The 15,000-nt window shown below is 34.7% G+C and overlaps 1 protein-coding gene across 5 annotated transcripts in view; it reads right to left on the bottom strand.

Moving 5' to 3' along the window:
• Positions 1–12,838, bottom strand: part of LOC107703589 (centrosomal protein of 170 kDa protein B-like) — a 35,562-nt gene extending 22,724 nt beyond the window's left edge. For 2 of the 5 annotated variants that reach the window (XM_016506307.1, XM_016506278.1), the window contains exons 1-6: positions 12,416–12,450; positions 9,721–9,858; positions 7,363–7,452; positions 4,260–4,338; positions 3,850–3,908; positions 2,977–3,115 (exon numbers count right to left, since the gene is read on the bottom strand). In XM_016506307.1, the coding sequence (XP_016361793.1) occupies positions 2,977–3,115; positions 3,850–3,908; positions 4,260–4,338; positions 7,363–7,452; positions 9,721–9,858; positions 12,416–12,433 (523 nt within the window). In that variant the 5' untranslated portion in view covers positions 12,434–12,450. The other 3 variants (XM_016506301.1, XM_016506286.1, XM_016506293.1) reach the window with 3 other exon arrangements.
• Between the last annotated feature and the right edge of the window lie 2,162 nt (positions 12,839–15,000).

The raw sequence follows: 15,000 nt of genomic DNA on the forward strand, positions 1-15,000 counted from the left end.
TATATATATATATATATATATATATATATATATATATATATACACACATTTCACTTACCGCCCAATGTTATCCAACAAAACAATACATATTAAAGGCTATGAAAACAAATAAAGTGAACGTAACCATGTAAGCCTTTATATTATGTGCAAAAAAGGGTGAAAATCACATTGTAACATCGCAATCTAAAAACTAAAATAAGGCTTTTAAATTGGAAGTTAAATTCGCTAAACTAAAAATGAAAATTTGAGTTGTGTTAGGCTATTTTGATTACCCCATTACAGTCACTTTACAGTCAGTGCTATCATAAAAATAGACTTACTTGCAAGTTTAAAATTCTACATGTCACATTTATAGTCCAACTACAAATATTTCAGCGACATGTATATTTTAGTCAGAATTATTGTGCTCCTATTTAATTGAGCTGTCTGTCTCACTGAAGTCTGTGAAGTTTAGCGGAGAATCCCAAAGCAGAAGGCGCATGCACTTCTGACAGAAAAATGGAAATATTTCCATGGCTTTCTAACATTTACAGATGGAGAATATACACATTAAACAGTGTGAGTAGCCTAGTGTCTCTGTCAGCGGCACGCAGCCTTTCAGTCAGAGCATATGTCGGGCCGAGCCGCTTAAACTAATATGCAAAACAAAACTATAAACTATGTCTTACCAGTTTTTAAAGGCCTTAATATGAATCTTGTCACATGTTTAGAACAAATTGGATTATGCACTTTCTCCGCAGCAGCTCAGTCTGTGTCCTCCGCTATATTTTCAGATGCGCTGTATCAAACTACTGTATATCGATATTGCCTCATATCGAATCGCTTATAAAGAAAATATCGATATCGTACAAACTCGATATACCACCCAGCCCTATTATTAGCTGTAATCCAGAGCCTCAGGCAAACAGTCCGGAGTGATGTACGGTTCATGAACGAATCATTCTTTTGAACTGATTCTTTTTAGTAAACCAGTTCATCAAATTGGACTGAATCAGTCTGTGGCTTGAGCAGCACAGATCTACAAGTTACTCAATCAAAACTCACTTTCAGACGCCTGACAGTCACTCAGACTGGAAATGAGGAACTGAGTAAACAGTTCGGACTCTTGAATGAAGGGGCGAAATTAAAGTTTTTACGTTTCTCATGGTTTATGTAAAACGCCGAGTTGATTAAGACTAGTTTATTCAAACATTCGAGTTTCAAATCATTATTGGGTGCTTTAATAAAATGGTTGCGTATGTGAGACGTCCCTGCATAATTATATAAACAAACTGGTGAATCGGTTATTTGAACCAATTCATTGAATCAAACCCAAAGAACCAGTTCACTGAAAAGAATCAGATTCCCCGTTCCTCTGGATTATTGTCGTAATTAATAATGTTCAGTTTCTTGCACAGACTGATCGTTTCGCTTCATAAGACCTCTATATATCGTCAGGAGTCACATGTATTAGTTTTGTGTTCCTTGATACGATTTTTTTTTACGCTCAAAGACGTGCAGCTGCTGACTTGCATTTTATGCATCACCAAGAACCACGGATTTAGCTAAAAATCTTCTTTACTGTTCTACTGAAGAATAACGCCACCTACATCTTGGATGGCCCGAGGATGAGTAAATTAACAGCAGATTTTCATTTTTGGGTGAACTGTCCCTTTAACACTACACTGATGGACAGAACAGTCATTCAAATGCCAGCAATATTCAAACTAGACTTGCACTTCCTGAAAGAAACAACAGCACTTGTAAAGTAAATCAGCAAATATGCAAATATTACAATGACATTATCACTGTTGGTCAGATTCTGCATGCTGAACATTGAACAAACGTTAATTTCTGAAGTATAAAGCTTACAGAAAAAACAAGAAGGGATGGCACAGCTAAGGCTGACAGGATCTATATAACTCTGAATAGAGTCTGTACATTAAGTATTTCATAAGTACAGGATCTTCATGTTACCTGTGATGATTTTCCGCTCTGTTTTGTCTGATTTGACACGTAACGCATCTGAGTTTTGGCGTCTCTCGTCTGTCTGAATGCGTTTCTTGGTTTCCGGCGTCTCTTGACCCAGCTGAAGTTGACTCGTGTATTTTTCATGCTGGAATTCAGAGAACATATTAATTATTTTTAATAATAATAATAATAATAATAATAATTTGTCTAAATTCTTCTTGTTATTATTACTACACTACAGGTGAAATACTTTGTCGGGAAAAAATCATGCAAGTACTTTAACAAAAATACAAGCAACATTTATGTTTTTGGTAACACTTAACAATTAGGTTAACATTAGTTAACTAGTTAAAGAAATAACAATTAAAATACTCCTAAAGCATTTATTAATCTGTTATTTATTTAAACATTTAATAATATATTAATATTACAAAAATACAACTTTTCATTTTAATATTTAACGGGCCTGAGCTCGTTTCGCTTCATAAGACCTCTATATATCGTCAGGAGTCACATGTATTAGTTTTGTGTTCCTTGATACGATTTTTTTTTACGCTCAAAGACGTGCAGCTGCTGACTTGCATTTTATGCATCACCAAGAACCACGGATTTAGCTAAAAATCTTCTTTACTGTTCTACTGAAGAATAACGCCACCTACATCTTGGATGGCCCGAGGATGAGTAAATTAACAGCAGATTTTCATTTTTGGGTGAACTGTCCCTTTAACACTACACTGATGGACAGAACAGTCATTCAAATGCCAGCAATATTCAAACTAGACTTGCACTTCCTGAAAGAAACAACAGCACTTGTAAAGTAAATCAGCAAATATGCAAATATTACAATGACATTATCACTGTTGGTCAGATTCTGCATGCTGAACATTGAACAAACGTTAATTTCTGAAGTATAAAGCTTACAGAAAAAACAAGAAGGGATGGCACAGCTAAGGCTGACAGGATCTATATAACTCTGAATAGAGTCTGTACATTAAGTATTTCATAAGTACAGGATCTTCATGTTACCTGTGATGATTTTCCGCTCTGTTTTGTCTGATTTGACACGTAACGCATCTGAGTTTTGGCGTCTCTCGTCTGTCTGAATGCGTTTCTTGGTTTCCGGCGTCTCTTGACCCAGCTGAAGTTGACTCGTGTATTTTTCATGCTGGAATTCAGAGAACATATTAATTATTTTTAATAATAATAATAATAATAATAATAATAATTATTATTATTATTATTATTATTATTATTAAATTGTCTACATTTGTAAATTTATAATTTAGACAATTATTATTATTACTATTATTAATATAAAACTTATCTAGATAATTTAATAACATCAAAAATATAATAATTTGGCTAAATTTATAATTTAGACAACTTAATTAAATTAATAATAATAATAATAATAATAATAATAATAATTTAGACAATTATTATTAAAAATATTAAATGTATATATTTATAATTTAGAGAAAATAATAATAATAATAATAATAATTTGTCTAAATTCTTCTTGTTATTATTACTACACTACAGGTGAAATACTTTGTCGGGAAAAAATCATGCAAGTACTTTAACAAAAATACAAGCAACATTTATGTTTTTGGTAACACTTAACAATTAGGTTAACATTAGTTAACTAGTTAAAGAAATAACAATTAAAATACTCCTAAAGCATTTATTAATCTGTTATTTATTTAAACATTTAATAATATATTAATATTACAAAAATACAACTTTTCATTTTAATATTTAACGGGCCTGAGCTAACATGAAATTATATTTTTTTAACTAACAATAACAAATGGCATGTAGACATTACATTGAAAATAAGCCAGAATATTTTTATGAATAGGCAGGAAAACAGAGATATGAAATAAGACTCAAATCTACCTTGAGAGCTTCCTCTGGCACTTTGTGTTGGCTTCTCTCCAGGATGTATATGTGTGAATGTGTGAACGGTCAAGAACAAACACGCAAACTATCCCATAATGATCAGAGAGAGAAAAAAAACAACAGCAGGACAAAAGCTCAAGATCAACAACGAGCCGTATTCAAATCGCTTGTAGCATCGTTTCTATCGAGCTGAGCACAACACTGTCCTCAAGCACACTTCTGGGCAAATCTGTCTCATAAACAAGAAAGCTGCTTTTCTGCTCTTTATCAAACGCTATTTCTGCAAGGTTACTCATTTTCATGGCAGGGTTAGAGGATTTCGCTCTCAGCATTGAGCAAAGGCCTGAGTCAAACCACACCGGACGTACACGCTTGTTTTATTCGGTTTTGAGTTTGAGGAAGGATATCATATCCGAAGCGAATGACATCTGATAAATTCAGGGTGATGTAGGTCTGATCAGGGATGCGAAGGTCATTCACGAAGGTCTGGCAATGAAAAAAAGGGTTTGTCAATGTTAAACGCTTGATAATTCAATATAAATACAAGAGCAACTTAACACATTAATAAACACATTCTTCAGTATACAATTTTATAAAAAAAAAAGATTTTAGCATGTTAGTTGTGTTATTTCTGTTATATCACTTGCAAGGGACTCATTTTCTCACACTTTAATTTTGTTGAAAGCAAAGTGCTCAAAGCTCACTTTATTTGCATCAGGGTTCGTACAGAAACTGCTAAATGAAATTCCAGGACTTTCAAGGACTAATTTTTTGGTTTTCAAGGACTAGAATCAGAGATCTCACTTATCAAACAATATCGATATTATCTTTCAAATTCTAATAAACTAATAAAACAAAATGGTTCAAATAAAGTGCAGCACAAAAGCATGCAATGACTGTGGCAACTTTAACATTTGAAAGGATACTGTGGCAAAGTTATCGCTTTCCTTATTCAAACTGATTTTTTTTCATGAATATATGATTGAACTGAAGAATGAAAGCTGTATCATACACTTGGGAAATTATGAGCTATATCACCGCTTATCAACACTAGGGTGTGTGACAATACATTTAGCTCACGAGATATACAGATACTTGGTTCACTAGAATGAGACAATATTTTAATACGATTTAAAAAAAAAAAATGTTAAATGACAAAATATTTGTCTTTTAATCACACAAATCAAAACAATGCAGTTGTATTTTGAAATATTTTAACTAATCTAGGGCTGTAACTAATAATTATTTTGGTAATCAAGTAGTCTAATTATTTTGACAATTGAGTAATCTGATATTTTTTAGTAATACAAATAGACCTAAGTGAAAAACAGGCTTTAGTATGACTATTTCTATATAAACTAATACTGAAGCAATAATAATTGGTTCAAATAAAGTATCAAAACCAAGTTATTACATGGTTTTATTGAACAACACTGATAAAATAGGCCTACATAATGTAATATGCCTACACAAAATATGAACATAACCAACTTAAGTATATTATGTATTAACAAATACCTGCAGAGGGCGCCAGCGATGCTTCACTTTACAGCGTGATTTAAGGACGTTTAAGTCCATGTAATTGTAATATTTGGCCACATGCAAACTCAGAGCGAGGGTTTGAACTTTTATTTTGAAATCGCTATGTACAACAAATCGCGTATTTAGAAATATGTTGATGTATTCTCCTGTGTTGGCATAGGTTTATAAATGATTTACGTTATGAATCTAGTGAGATAACACACCGTTTTCCCAGATGAATGTTAAGCGAACAGCACGTGCAATAAAAGACCGAACAATATAATGCAAGCACTATCAAAGGTTTTACCACAAACTCAACTTTATACTAATATCGCGAGACCGCTTTTCACCTCAAGGAGCAATATCGCGAGATCTCGTGCGCTGCTAGAAGCCTGGCGAAACGGCTCTCTATTTATATCAGACGCGCTGCATTGTTAATTTTGCGTAAAAATAACACTAATTTCATATATACTGCCCTTTAAAAATTCAACTACTTTTCAAGTGCCTTCTCAAAAATATGGCTGTTTTCAAGGGTTTTCCAAGTTTCAAATTTCAATTTGATAAATTTCAAAAGGTCAAATTCAAGTACTTCAAGCACTTTAAGCACCTTGTACGAACCCTGTCAAATGCAACAACTAACCAAGGGCAAAACAGCCTAAAAAAAAACTAAGCAACCCTATATAAAAATCCATATTTGATTTTGTGCATGCAGAAGCTCTTGTAAAACATACAAAACACACGGAGGATGCATGAGAGCTGCTGTTGCAATATGATTTTACATTTTTGTTCTCGCACATCAAATGCATGATGTTTCCCAAATTGTAGTTTGTAAAATCACACTATTTGACTAAATTGCATTGATAATTTTGACCAAATCAAGCAGTCTTGTATAAAATCTATATTTGCATTTGTGGATGCATAAACTAAAGCTCTTGTAAAACATGCATGTGTAGACACATGAGAGCTGCTATTACATTTTTTAATCATAGTTTTACACTTAAGATTTTACACTTTTTTTCCTCACACAGCAGAAAGGTATGATGTTATTCAAATTGTATTTCACGTCACTCACATTATTTGATAAAAATGCATTAATTTTAACCAAATCGACCAGCACTATATAAAATCCACATTTGCAGTTATGCATGCAAAATCTGCAGCTCTTAAAGATTAAAACATGCAATGCAAGATGTTTTTCAAATTGGAGTTTTTTTTTTTTAAATCTCATTACTTGTTGACATTGCAGCAATAATTTTAACCAAATCTAGCAGCCCTATATAAAATCCATATTTGCATTTGTGCACGCGGTGCTCTTGAACAGTGAAACAAGCAGTGCGAGATGCATTTTAATTTGTATTTTGTAAATCACAAAATTTGTCCAAATTGCATTTATTCTAACCAAATCAAGCAGCCTTATATAAAATCGATATTTGCATTTGTGCATGCAGAAACTGAAGTGCTTGCACAACATGCAGAGGACACATGAGAGCTGCTGCTGCAATGTGATTTTACACTTATCTCACACAGCAGAAATGCATGATGCTTTTCAAATTGTATTTCCTATCAGACTATTTGATAAAACTGCATTTAAAGCAAATCAAGCAGCCCTATATAAAATCCATATTTGCATTTGTGCATGCGGAAACTGAAGCACTTGAAGAGTAAACATGCAATTTTAATTTATATTTTTAATTTCAAAAAGCTGGACAAAAATGAGCTGCCCTATATAAAATCCATATTTCCATTTGTGCATCCAGAAGCTGAAGTGCTAGTATAACATGCAGAGGATGGCATGAAAGCTACTGTTGCATTGTGATTTTACACATTTGTTTTTATGCAGCAGCAATGCAAGATGTTTCAAATTGTAGTTCAAATCACACTATTTGACAAAATCGCAATAATTTTAACCCAATCAAGCAGCCTTATATAAAATCCGTATTTGTATTTGTGCATGCAGAAACCGCAAAAGCACATTTAAAACATGCATACCCCGTTGAGGCTGCCCAAGTCTTTGACCAGGTGCTCATCTGTAGACGCGTCATAGTTGATCACGGCGTGTTGTTTGTCCACACTGCGAGACTGCGAAGGTGCATAGAACAGAAAGCAGCTTATCATAAAACAAACATGCACGCAAATCCAATGTAAATGCTACAAAGGGCCAGAAAACAACCTTTAGTGTTAAAACGTCTGCTGAGATATTTACACAGTGGGACAGAGAGGTTTAAAAGAACAGAAGGCCTGTCTGCAGCTCTTATCCGCCATCTGGAGAGCAGAGCCATGGCCAAAGAGTGTGACCACATATCATCATCAGCGTATGAGGGCAGAAAACCGTCTATTCCATGGAGAAAATCCCATCAGTAAACTTAAAGATAAACATTTACATGTGGCCAGAGGAAGGCACAATTACCCAGCATTATCGGAGTCAGCAGTCTTCATGCATCAAAGCAGATCGGCCCACGCTCATTTACAGCCTCATTAGTGGCCATCAGCTGATGCCATTGTTCTGGGCCACTAAGAGACTCTGGGACTTCATTACAGCTTGTGTTTTTGCATTTACTGTCAATATTTACATGCATCATATGAATTAAAGTACAGTGTGTATTTATACATTTAAGTTGCATGCAACGTCATTGCATAACATTTTGGAGTCAATGATATTGCATCTTGAAAGAGTTGCTCTGACGTGGTTGAACATACTCCAGATCTGGCGGCGGGTGTGGAATGCGATTCATGAGCGGACAGAAAGAGGCTGAGGTTTGGACGCATGAATAGACAGGACGAGGCTTTTGACTCGAGCAAACTGCTGCGGTGAGAGGGCTGTGCTAAACTAACTGCACATGAACAGAACTGTATAAACAGAGTCAAAACGCTGCATTCTAGTGTCAGCAGAACAACAGACAGAGAAAAACAGACAGGGACATTTGTTTGATTTGAGTTTAAGAGACAGAAATCGACCTTCTGCTGAAGCTTCATCCCTCCTGTTGCTCAGACTTTACAGCACGTGCCATATGAGTGAACGAGAGATTTCTGTGCACCAGTGGGGTTCCCCCCACCCATGTTTTCCATTAATATTTTTAATTATTTTTGAATTATTTCCTGTTTGTGTTTTAATTTTAAAGTTTTAGCAGTTTTATTGTGTTTTTTTATAATGCTGTCAAACCATTAATCGCGATCCAAAATAAGTTTTTGTTTACATAATATATGTATGTGTACTGTGTATATTTATTATGTATATATAAATACAAAAACATGCATGTATAACATTTAAGAAAAATATGTTATGTTTATATATTAAATATATTTATATACAAGGATATAAACATAAATGTATATACATGTAAATATTTTCTAAATATATATATATATATATATACACACACATAATAAATATACACAATACACATACATATATTACGTAAACAAAAACTTTTATTCTGGATTAATCGTTTGACAACACTATTTTTTTTATTACTGTTTTTTTTTTTATTCCGTTTTAGTTTTTTAAGTACATCAAGTTAAACTAAATGAAAATAAGAAATATTGCATTGGCAATTAGCTTAGGTAAAATAAGTTTAATATTTTATTTCAGTTGAAATGTAATTTATATCACATAAAGAAAATATGTAATTTTTTAAAGGTTTTAGTTTACTATAATAACCCTACTTTTAAAATTATTTTTATATGGTTTAAGTTGCAGTTTACTATAATACCATACTTTTAAAACATTTTAAAATGTTTAAAACATTTTAAAATGTAAAAAAAGCGGTTTAAAATCGCTCAGAAAAGCTCTCCAACAGCTGCAAAACGAGTCACATTTATTTCTAGAGCGCTTTATTCAACACAGACTGTTTCAAAACAGCTTCACAGTAACCAAGAGGAAAATAACAGTGTTGATGATGTAGTAATATTCATCAGTTTGGAGCGGAGTTGAATCAAAACTGATCTGAATAATGATTCTGTTGTCTTCTGTAGAGCTGAAATTGAAGTGGATTCATAATTGATAACCTTTGCAACAATTATGACACTGTTATTGTAAAATGCATCAATTATGAAACTGATTCAGCTTCGACTGTTAATGATGTAAAATGAACCAGAAGACAATAGTGTCATTATTAAGCTCAATTTAGTTCAATGTTCACTTCAATAATGTTGCAGATTTCATCAGTTATGAAACAAATTCAATTCAGCTATAAATCAGCTAGACAATAATGTCATTATTATTCAGCTCAAATTTTGTTTTCTCGTCAGACAGTGCAGTCAAATCGATAATTTTCTCGAATATACATTTTTAATATGAATTTATTTATGCAATTCTATTTGGTCTTTAACGTGTGTTTAATGTCTGACCTGTAGCATGAGCTCACAGTCCTCTCGGCCCACAAAGATCATCTCGCGGGGCAAACGGTGCCGCGTGCCGGAGCTGCTCACCAGAAACCACGACGTCACGCTCATCTTCAAACAGCTCCTCAAAACCCCATCAACATCCTACAGGAGCAAAGTCATGTCATAATCACAATACAGACAAAACACATAAACCTTCACTCCAGCTGCAGTAAAGTCCTCAGCTGTGGAGTGCACACCATGAAGCAATCTTATACATCACCTACAACCAATTTAATCATTTTTATCATTTTTGCATATTATGCATGTTTTTAGGATCTCATATTTATAGTGAGACACATTGAATATTTGTAATTTTATTGACTGCAAAAAAGGTGATTAAAGTTCAGATGAAGTTATTTTTTAGTTTCAGAATGTGACTCATTCCTATGGAAGCCCGAGAAGGGTATAACTGCAGCCTGGAGATCTCCAAATGGGGGGCGGGAACTCCAAAACGGGGTGGGAGCTCCAAAATAGGGCGTGGCTTCCTCCCATTGACAGACAGGCACATGACACGCATGAGCAATTTTTTTCCCCCAATCCACTTCAGTGCAAACTCCGCCCCACAGCTGATTCTAAAGATTTTATTGGTTGTGTCAATTAAAGTGTTGATTTCCTACATTATGCTACAAAAATGCTAACCCCTAAACCTACCCACCTGACCCTAACCTGAACCTTGACTGTACGGCGGGATTGGCACTGAATAGCGTGGTAAAGAAGTTGCAGTTCAGGAGATAAACAGTTAATAAGATTATGCGATATGAGATCGTTCCATAACTCCCCAACCGGACCTCACCGGACAATGGCACCTTTTTAGTTACACCCAGCGTCACTACCCCCTCCTACCCTGCGAATTTCACGCCCCAGGACGCCCCCGTTGCTTAGAAAAAAGCGATAGAGTGAAATCTCTCCGGTGATTCTCGTTTATATCATTAAGCAGAGGTTCAAACTCCAGTCCGAACAGCACTGGCCACAAGCTTTGGGCTCTGCTCTCACGGAGAATATTTACTTATATAGCATATTTTATTTTAGATGAACTAGAAACAATGTTACATTTATAAAGTTTTATTTTGAAATGTAAGTCAATAACAATTGGCTGGAGCCAGAGCCAATGGTGAAAGTCTTTGCGCGAGGAGACCCCGCCCCATTTTGGAGGTTCTGCCCACTTTTGGAGTTCACGCCCCATTTTGGAGATCTCCAGTCTGCAGTTATACCGACTTGGTTTCCGCCACTGAATAAAAAATAAAATAAAAAGGTAATTGCGACTTTTTATCTCACAATTCTGATTTTTTTTCACATAATTATGAGATATAAACTCGCAATTGCTTGTTATAAAGTCAGAATTGTGAGATATAAACTTGCAATTGCGAGTTAAAGTACAATTTTGAGGGGGGAAAAAGACTATGTTCTCAGAATTGCGAGTTTATATCTCACAATTCTGAACATGAAATAGCACCTATTACATAGCATCCACTTAATCTTGGATAAAATTACTAAAAAAAAAGTTAAGGTTATGCCATAAAATAAGGAAAAAAAGTTCTATAACAATTATAAATATGAGTGAATAATTCACAAATAGAATTGCGAGAAAAAAAGTGAGAATTGCGAGAAAAAAAGTGAGAATTGTGAGAAAAAAAGTGAGAATTGCGAGGAAAAAAAAGTGAGAATTGCGAGAAAAAAAAAGGTGAGAATTGCGAGGAAAAAAAGTGAGAATTGCGAGGAAAAAAAGTGAGAATTGCGAGGAAAAAAAGTGAGAATTGCGAGGAAAAAAAGTGAGAATTGCGAGGAAAAAAAGTGAGAATTGCGAGGAAAAAAGGTGAAAATTGCGAGGAAAAAAAGTGAGAATTGCGAGGAAAAAAAGTGAGAATTGCGAGAAAAAAAAGTGAGAATTGCGAGTTTATATCACGCAATTCTGAGAAAAAAAAAGTACGAATTACGAGATAAGTCGCAATTACCTCTTTTATTTTTTATTCAGTGGCGGAAACGGGCCTCCATACATTCCAGAGTGAAACTAGATTTTCAATGAGCGAAAAAAAGAAAAGCAGTATTTTAACCGTAAGGATCTGATTGGACGGTGGAAAGTCAATATTCAATGCATGTTTGTTTATTGGTTAATATATTATCCAATAGTCAGCGTCACCTAATTGACGTCAGTAGAGAAGGAAAGTCAATCCAAAGGAATAACATTATGAATGAAAGAGTGGATTTTGAGTTCACGTTGACTCTGAAATGGTAAGAAACATGAAATAGCACCTATTACATAGCATCCACTTAATCTTGGATAAAATTACAACAAAAAAAAGTTAAGGTTATGCCATAAAATAAGGGCAAAAAGTTATATAACAATTATAAACATGAACGAATAACTGACAAACTCATAATCGATCAGACTATAATCAATGTCAACGTGAAATGAGTTTGTTACTCGTATCGAGCTAAAGTTGTTATATTATCCAGCTAAGTGTAAACTTAAATAAACCACTGAATTAAGTTGAAGTCCAGATTTTAAGCGTCAGAATCTGTGAGAAAACAATACAACGTTAAACCAGAAACACCTGACATGACAAACACGAGCTCTGAGGCTCTACAGGTGTAAATTAAACTCGATCACAGCAGCAGAGACGGAATTAAATCACATTAGCCGCTAGCAGCTCAAACAAACCTGTACATCAGCATTCATTAATAACAAACTCAAGAGTTCACTGACTAGATGCGGATTCCAGCGGTTCTCCAGACCCCACAGAAGATATCCCCGCTTCGTCTGAAACGCGACAGCACAAATAAAGCCTTCTAAACACTGTGAAACACATAAAGGAGGCTTGATCGAGGCAGAAGAGTGAGGGTTGTGCAGGTAAAAGTCGCTCAGTCGCAGCTTCAGTGAAACTCCAGGCGGCTAAACCTCAGCAGGGAGTTTATTCCTGACATTCCCGAACGTCCCAGCGCTTGACGACACGCTTTAAAGCGTTTAAATGCGGTTTTAACGCGTATCCAGCACTGTTAGATGAAGAGAGATCATGTAGCCTCGGTTTGCTGCCGTTGTTCCTGATGGATTGACACTTTTATCCGCCTTGCGCGCGACGCTGCGTCAGAGTTTGTCAGGCCGGTCGGTGCGTCAGTGACGTCACGACGCAGCGCCTCCACCTGAAACTACAGCGACATTTTTTTTTTACATCTAAGATACTGTGAAATAGCAAGGCCTTTCTTTATTTTCTTTATTCCATTTTTATTTATTTATATATACATGTATACGTTTTTTAATATATTTCTATCAAAAAATTAAAATAACAAGCTCCACGAACTGCGTTAATTACTGGATCACAACACAAAAACCCGTTTATGCGACTAGATCCTTCAAATGCATATGCTGCATAATTACATATAGAGATTAATGCGGTTTTCTATAAATCAAGTGACCGCAAACAGTGTTTGGACACTTAACGTGTGAATGTCATTGCATTAGATATATACAATAAATACAAGTGGAAGAAAATAATACAAGTGAGAAAAAGATTAATTAAAAAAACTGTAAAAATATCTAGTGCTGAAATGCGGACAGAAAGTTGAAACACGTGCTTTAACCTTTATTTTCACATTAAATATAAATATTCAGGAAATCTCCAATAATGCAAATATACTGTAAACGAGTCATAATAACAGTAACCGACTGTAAAACTGAGAAAAGTCGACGCATATTAAACGTGCTCCGCTGGGTGGCGCTGTCTGATCGCGAAAGAAAGACATTTTAGAGCAAGAATCCAAACTAAATCCTCAGAAGTGTGAACAAAAACAAGAAGCACCAAATCAAAAAAAGCACTGAGGTAAACACGGTGCATCAAGACATTCCTCAACAGCTGTTCTCATTCAAGAATCAGGATCTCTGCAGTCTTGAAAATCCTGATTATATGAACGAATTCTGTTGAATTTCTAGACGTGGAGAACTCGTCAATTAATTAAATTGCCATCAAATATTTATTTTATCAGGTAGAAATTGAGTTAAAAAAATCCTTATGTTTAACCATTATCCAGTAAAAAAGGTATACCTCAAATATTTGGAATAATCAAGATTGTTTAGTGTTTCTGAATGAAGTCTATTCTGCTCACCAAGGCTGCATTTATTTGATCAAAAATATTGTAAAAATTGTGAAATATTATTAGAATCTAAAACAGCTGTTTTCTATGTGAATATGTGTTAACATATAATTTATTTCTGTGATGCGCAGCTGTATTTCCAGCATCATTACTCCAGTCTTCAGTGTCACATGATCTTCAGAAATCATTCTAATATGCTGCTTTGCTGCTCAAGAAACATTTCTGATTATTATCAATGTTGAACACAGTTGTGCTGCTGAACTGTGATACAATACCATTCAAAAGTTTGGGGTAAGATGTTTTTTTTTGCATTAAATTGATCAAAAGTGAGAGTATAATCTGTGTTGATGCCTCAAAGGCTCTGCTACTATCAGCACGTGATGGTCATGCATTAGTCTGCATGTGCTGACAGAGGTGTGGTGTTTAAATGGCTGGAAACAGGTCTGATGTGTGCTTGTGTTGCAGCGAGGAGCACAGAGACGGGAGAAAGCGCCGACTCCTCTGCTTCTGTTGGGCTGTAGGTGTGTTTTTCTGCAGTCTCGCAGCTTCCTCTGGCTGCTGTCCTACACACCATCCAGCTGTGAGGGTTTGTAACCAACATCTGGCCCTCAGACTCAACCATCTGCTTCAGACCGCAGGAGCAGCACAACAACACACCGAGTAACCGGGGCTAGTTGTCACACCCTTTCCACAGATGAATGCTTGTCAGGACGGCTCAGTTTCTGGGAAAAATATGCAGATGGTTGAAGTTTTGTGACACATACCCCAGTATATATTTATGTATTTAAAAAGCATTATAGACTATTTAATGGTCATTGTGCAATATTTAAATAGTAAAACAGCTGTGAAACTAATAATGCAATGACAAAAATAGAAAGACAAAATGCAAATATATTGGTAACACTTTACAGTAAGCTTCCATTTGTTAATTAACATCAACTAACAATAAAATACTTCTAAAGCATTTATTAATGTTACTTATTGTTCATTTCAACATGCATTATGCAGTATTAAAATCAAAAGTTGTATGTTAATATTATTTAATGGACCTGAGCTGGAATGAATGAATGAATAGTTGTTTTTATGAACTAATAAAATATTTTATATATAATAATAACAACAATAATTTTATTACTGTAATATAATAATGCATAATTA

Source organism: Sinocyclocheilus anshuiensis, unplaced genomic scaffold, assembly GCF_001515605.1.
Source record: "Sinocyclocheilus anshuiensis isolate Anshui unplaced genomic scaffold, SAMN03320099.WGS_v1.1 scaffold1415, whole genome shotgun sequence".
NCBI classification, from domain to species: Eukaryota; Metazoa; Chordata; class Actinopteri; order Cypriniformes; family Cyprinidae; genus Sinocyclocheilus; species Sinocyclocheilus anshuiensis.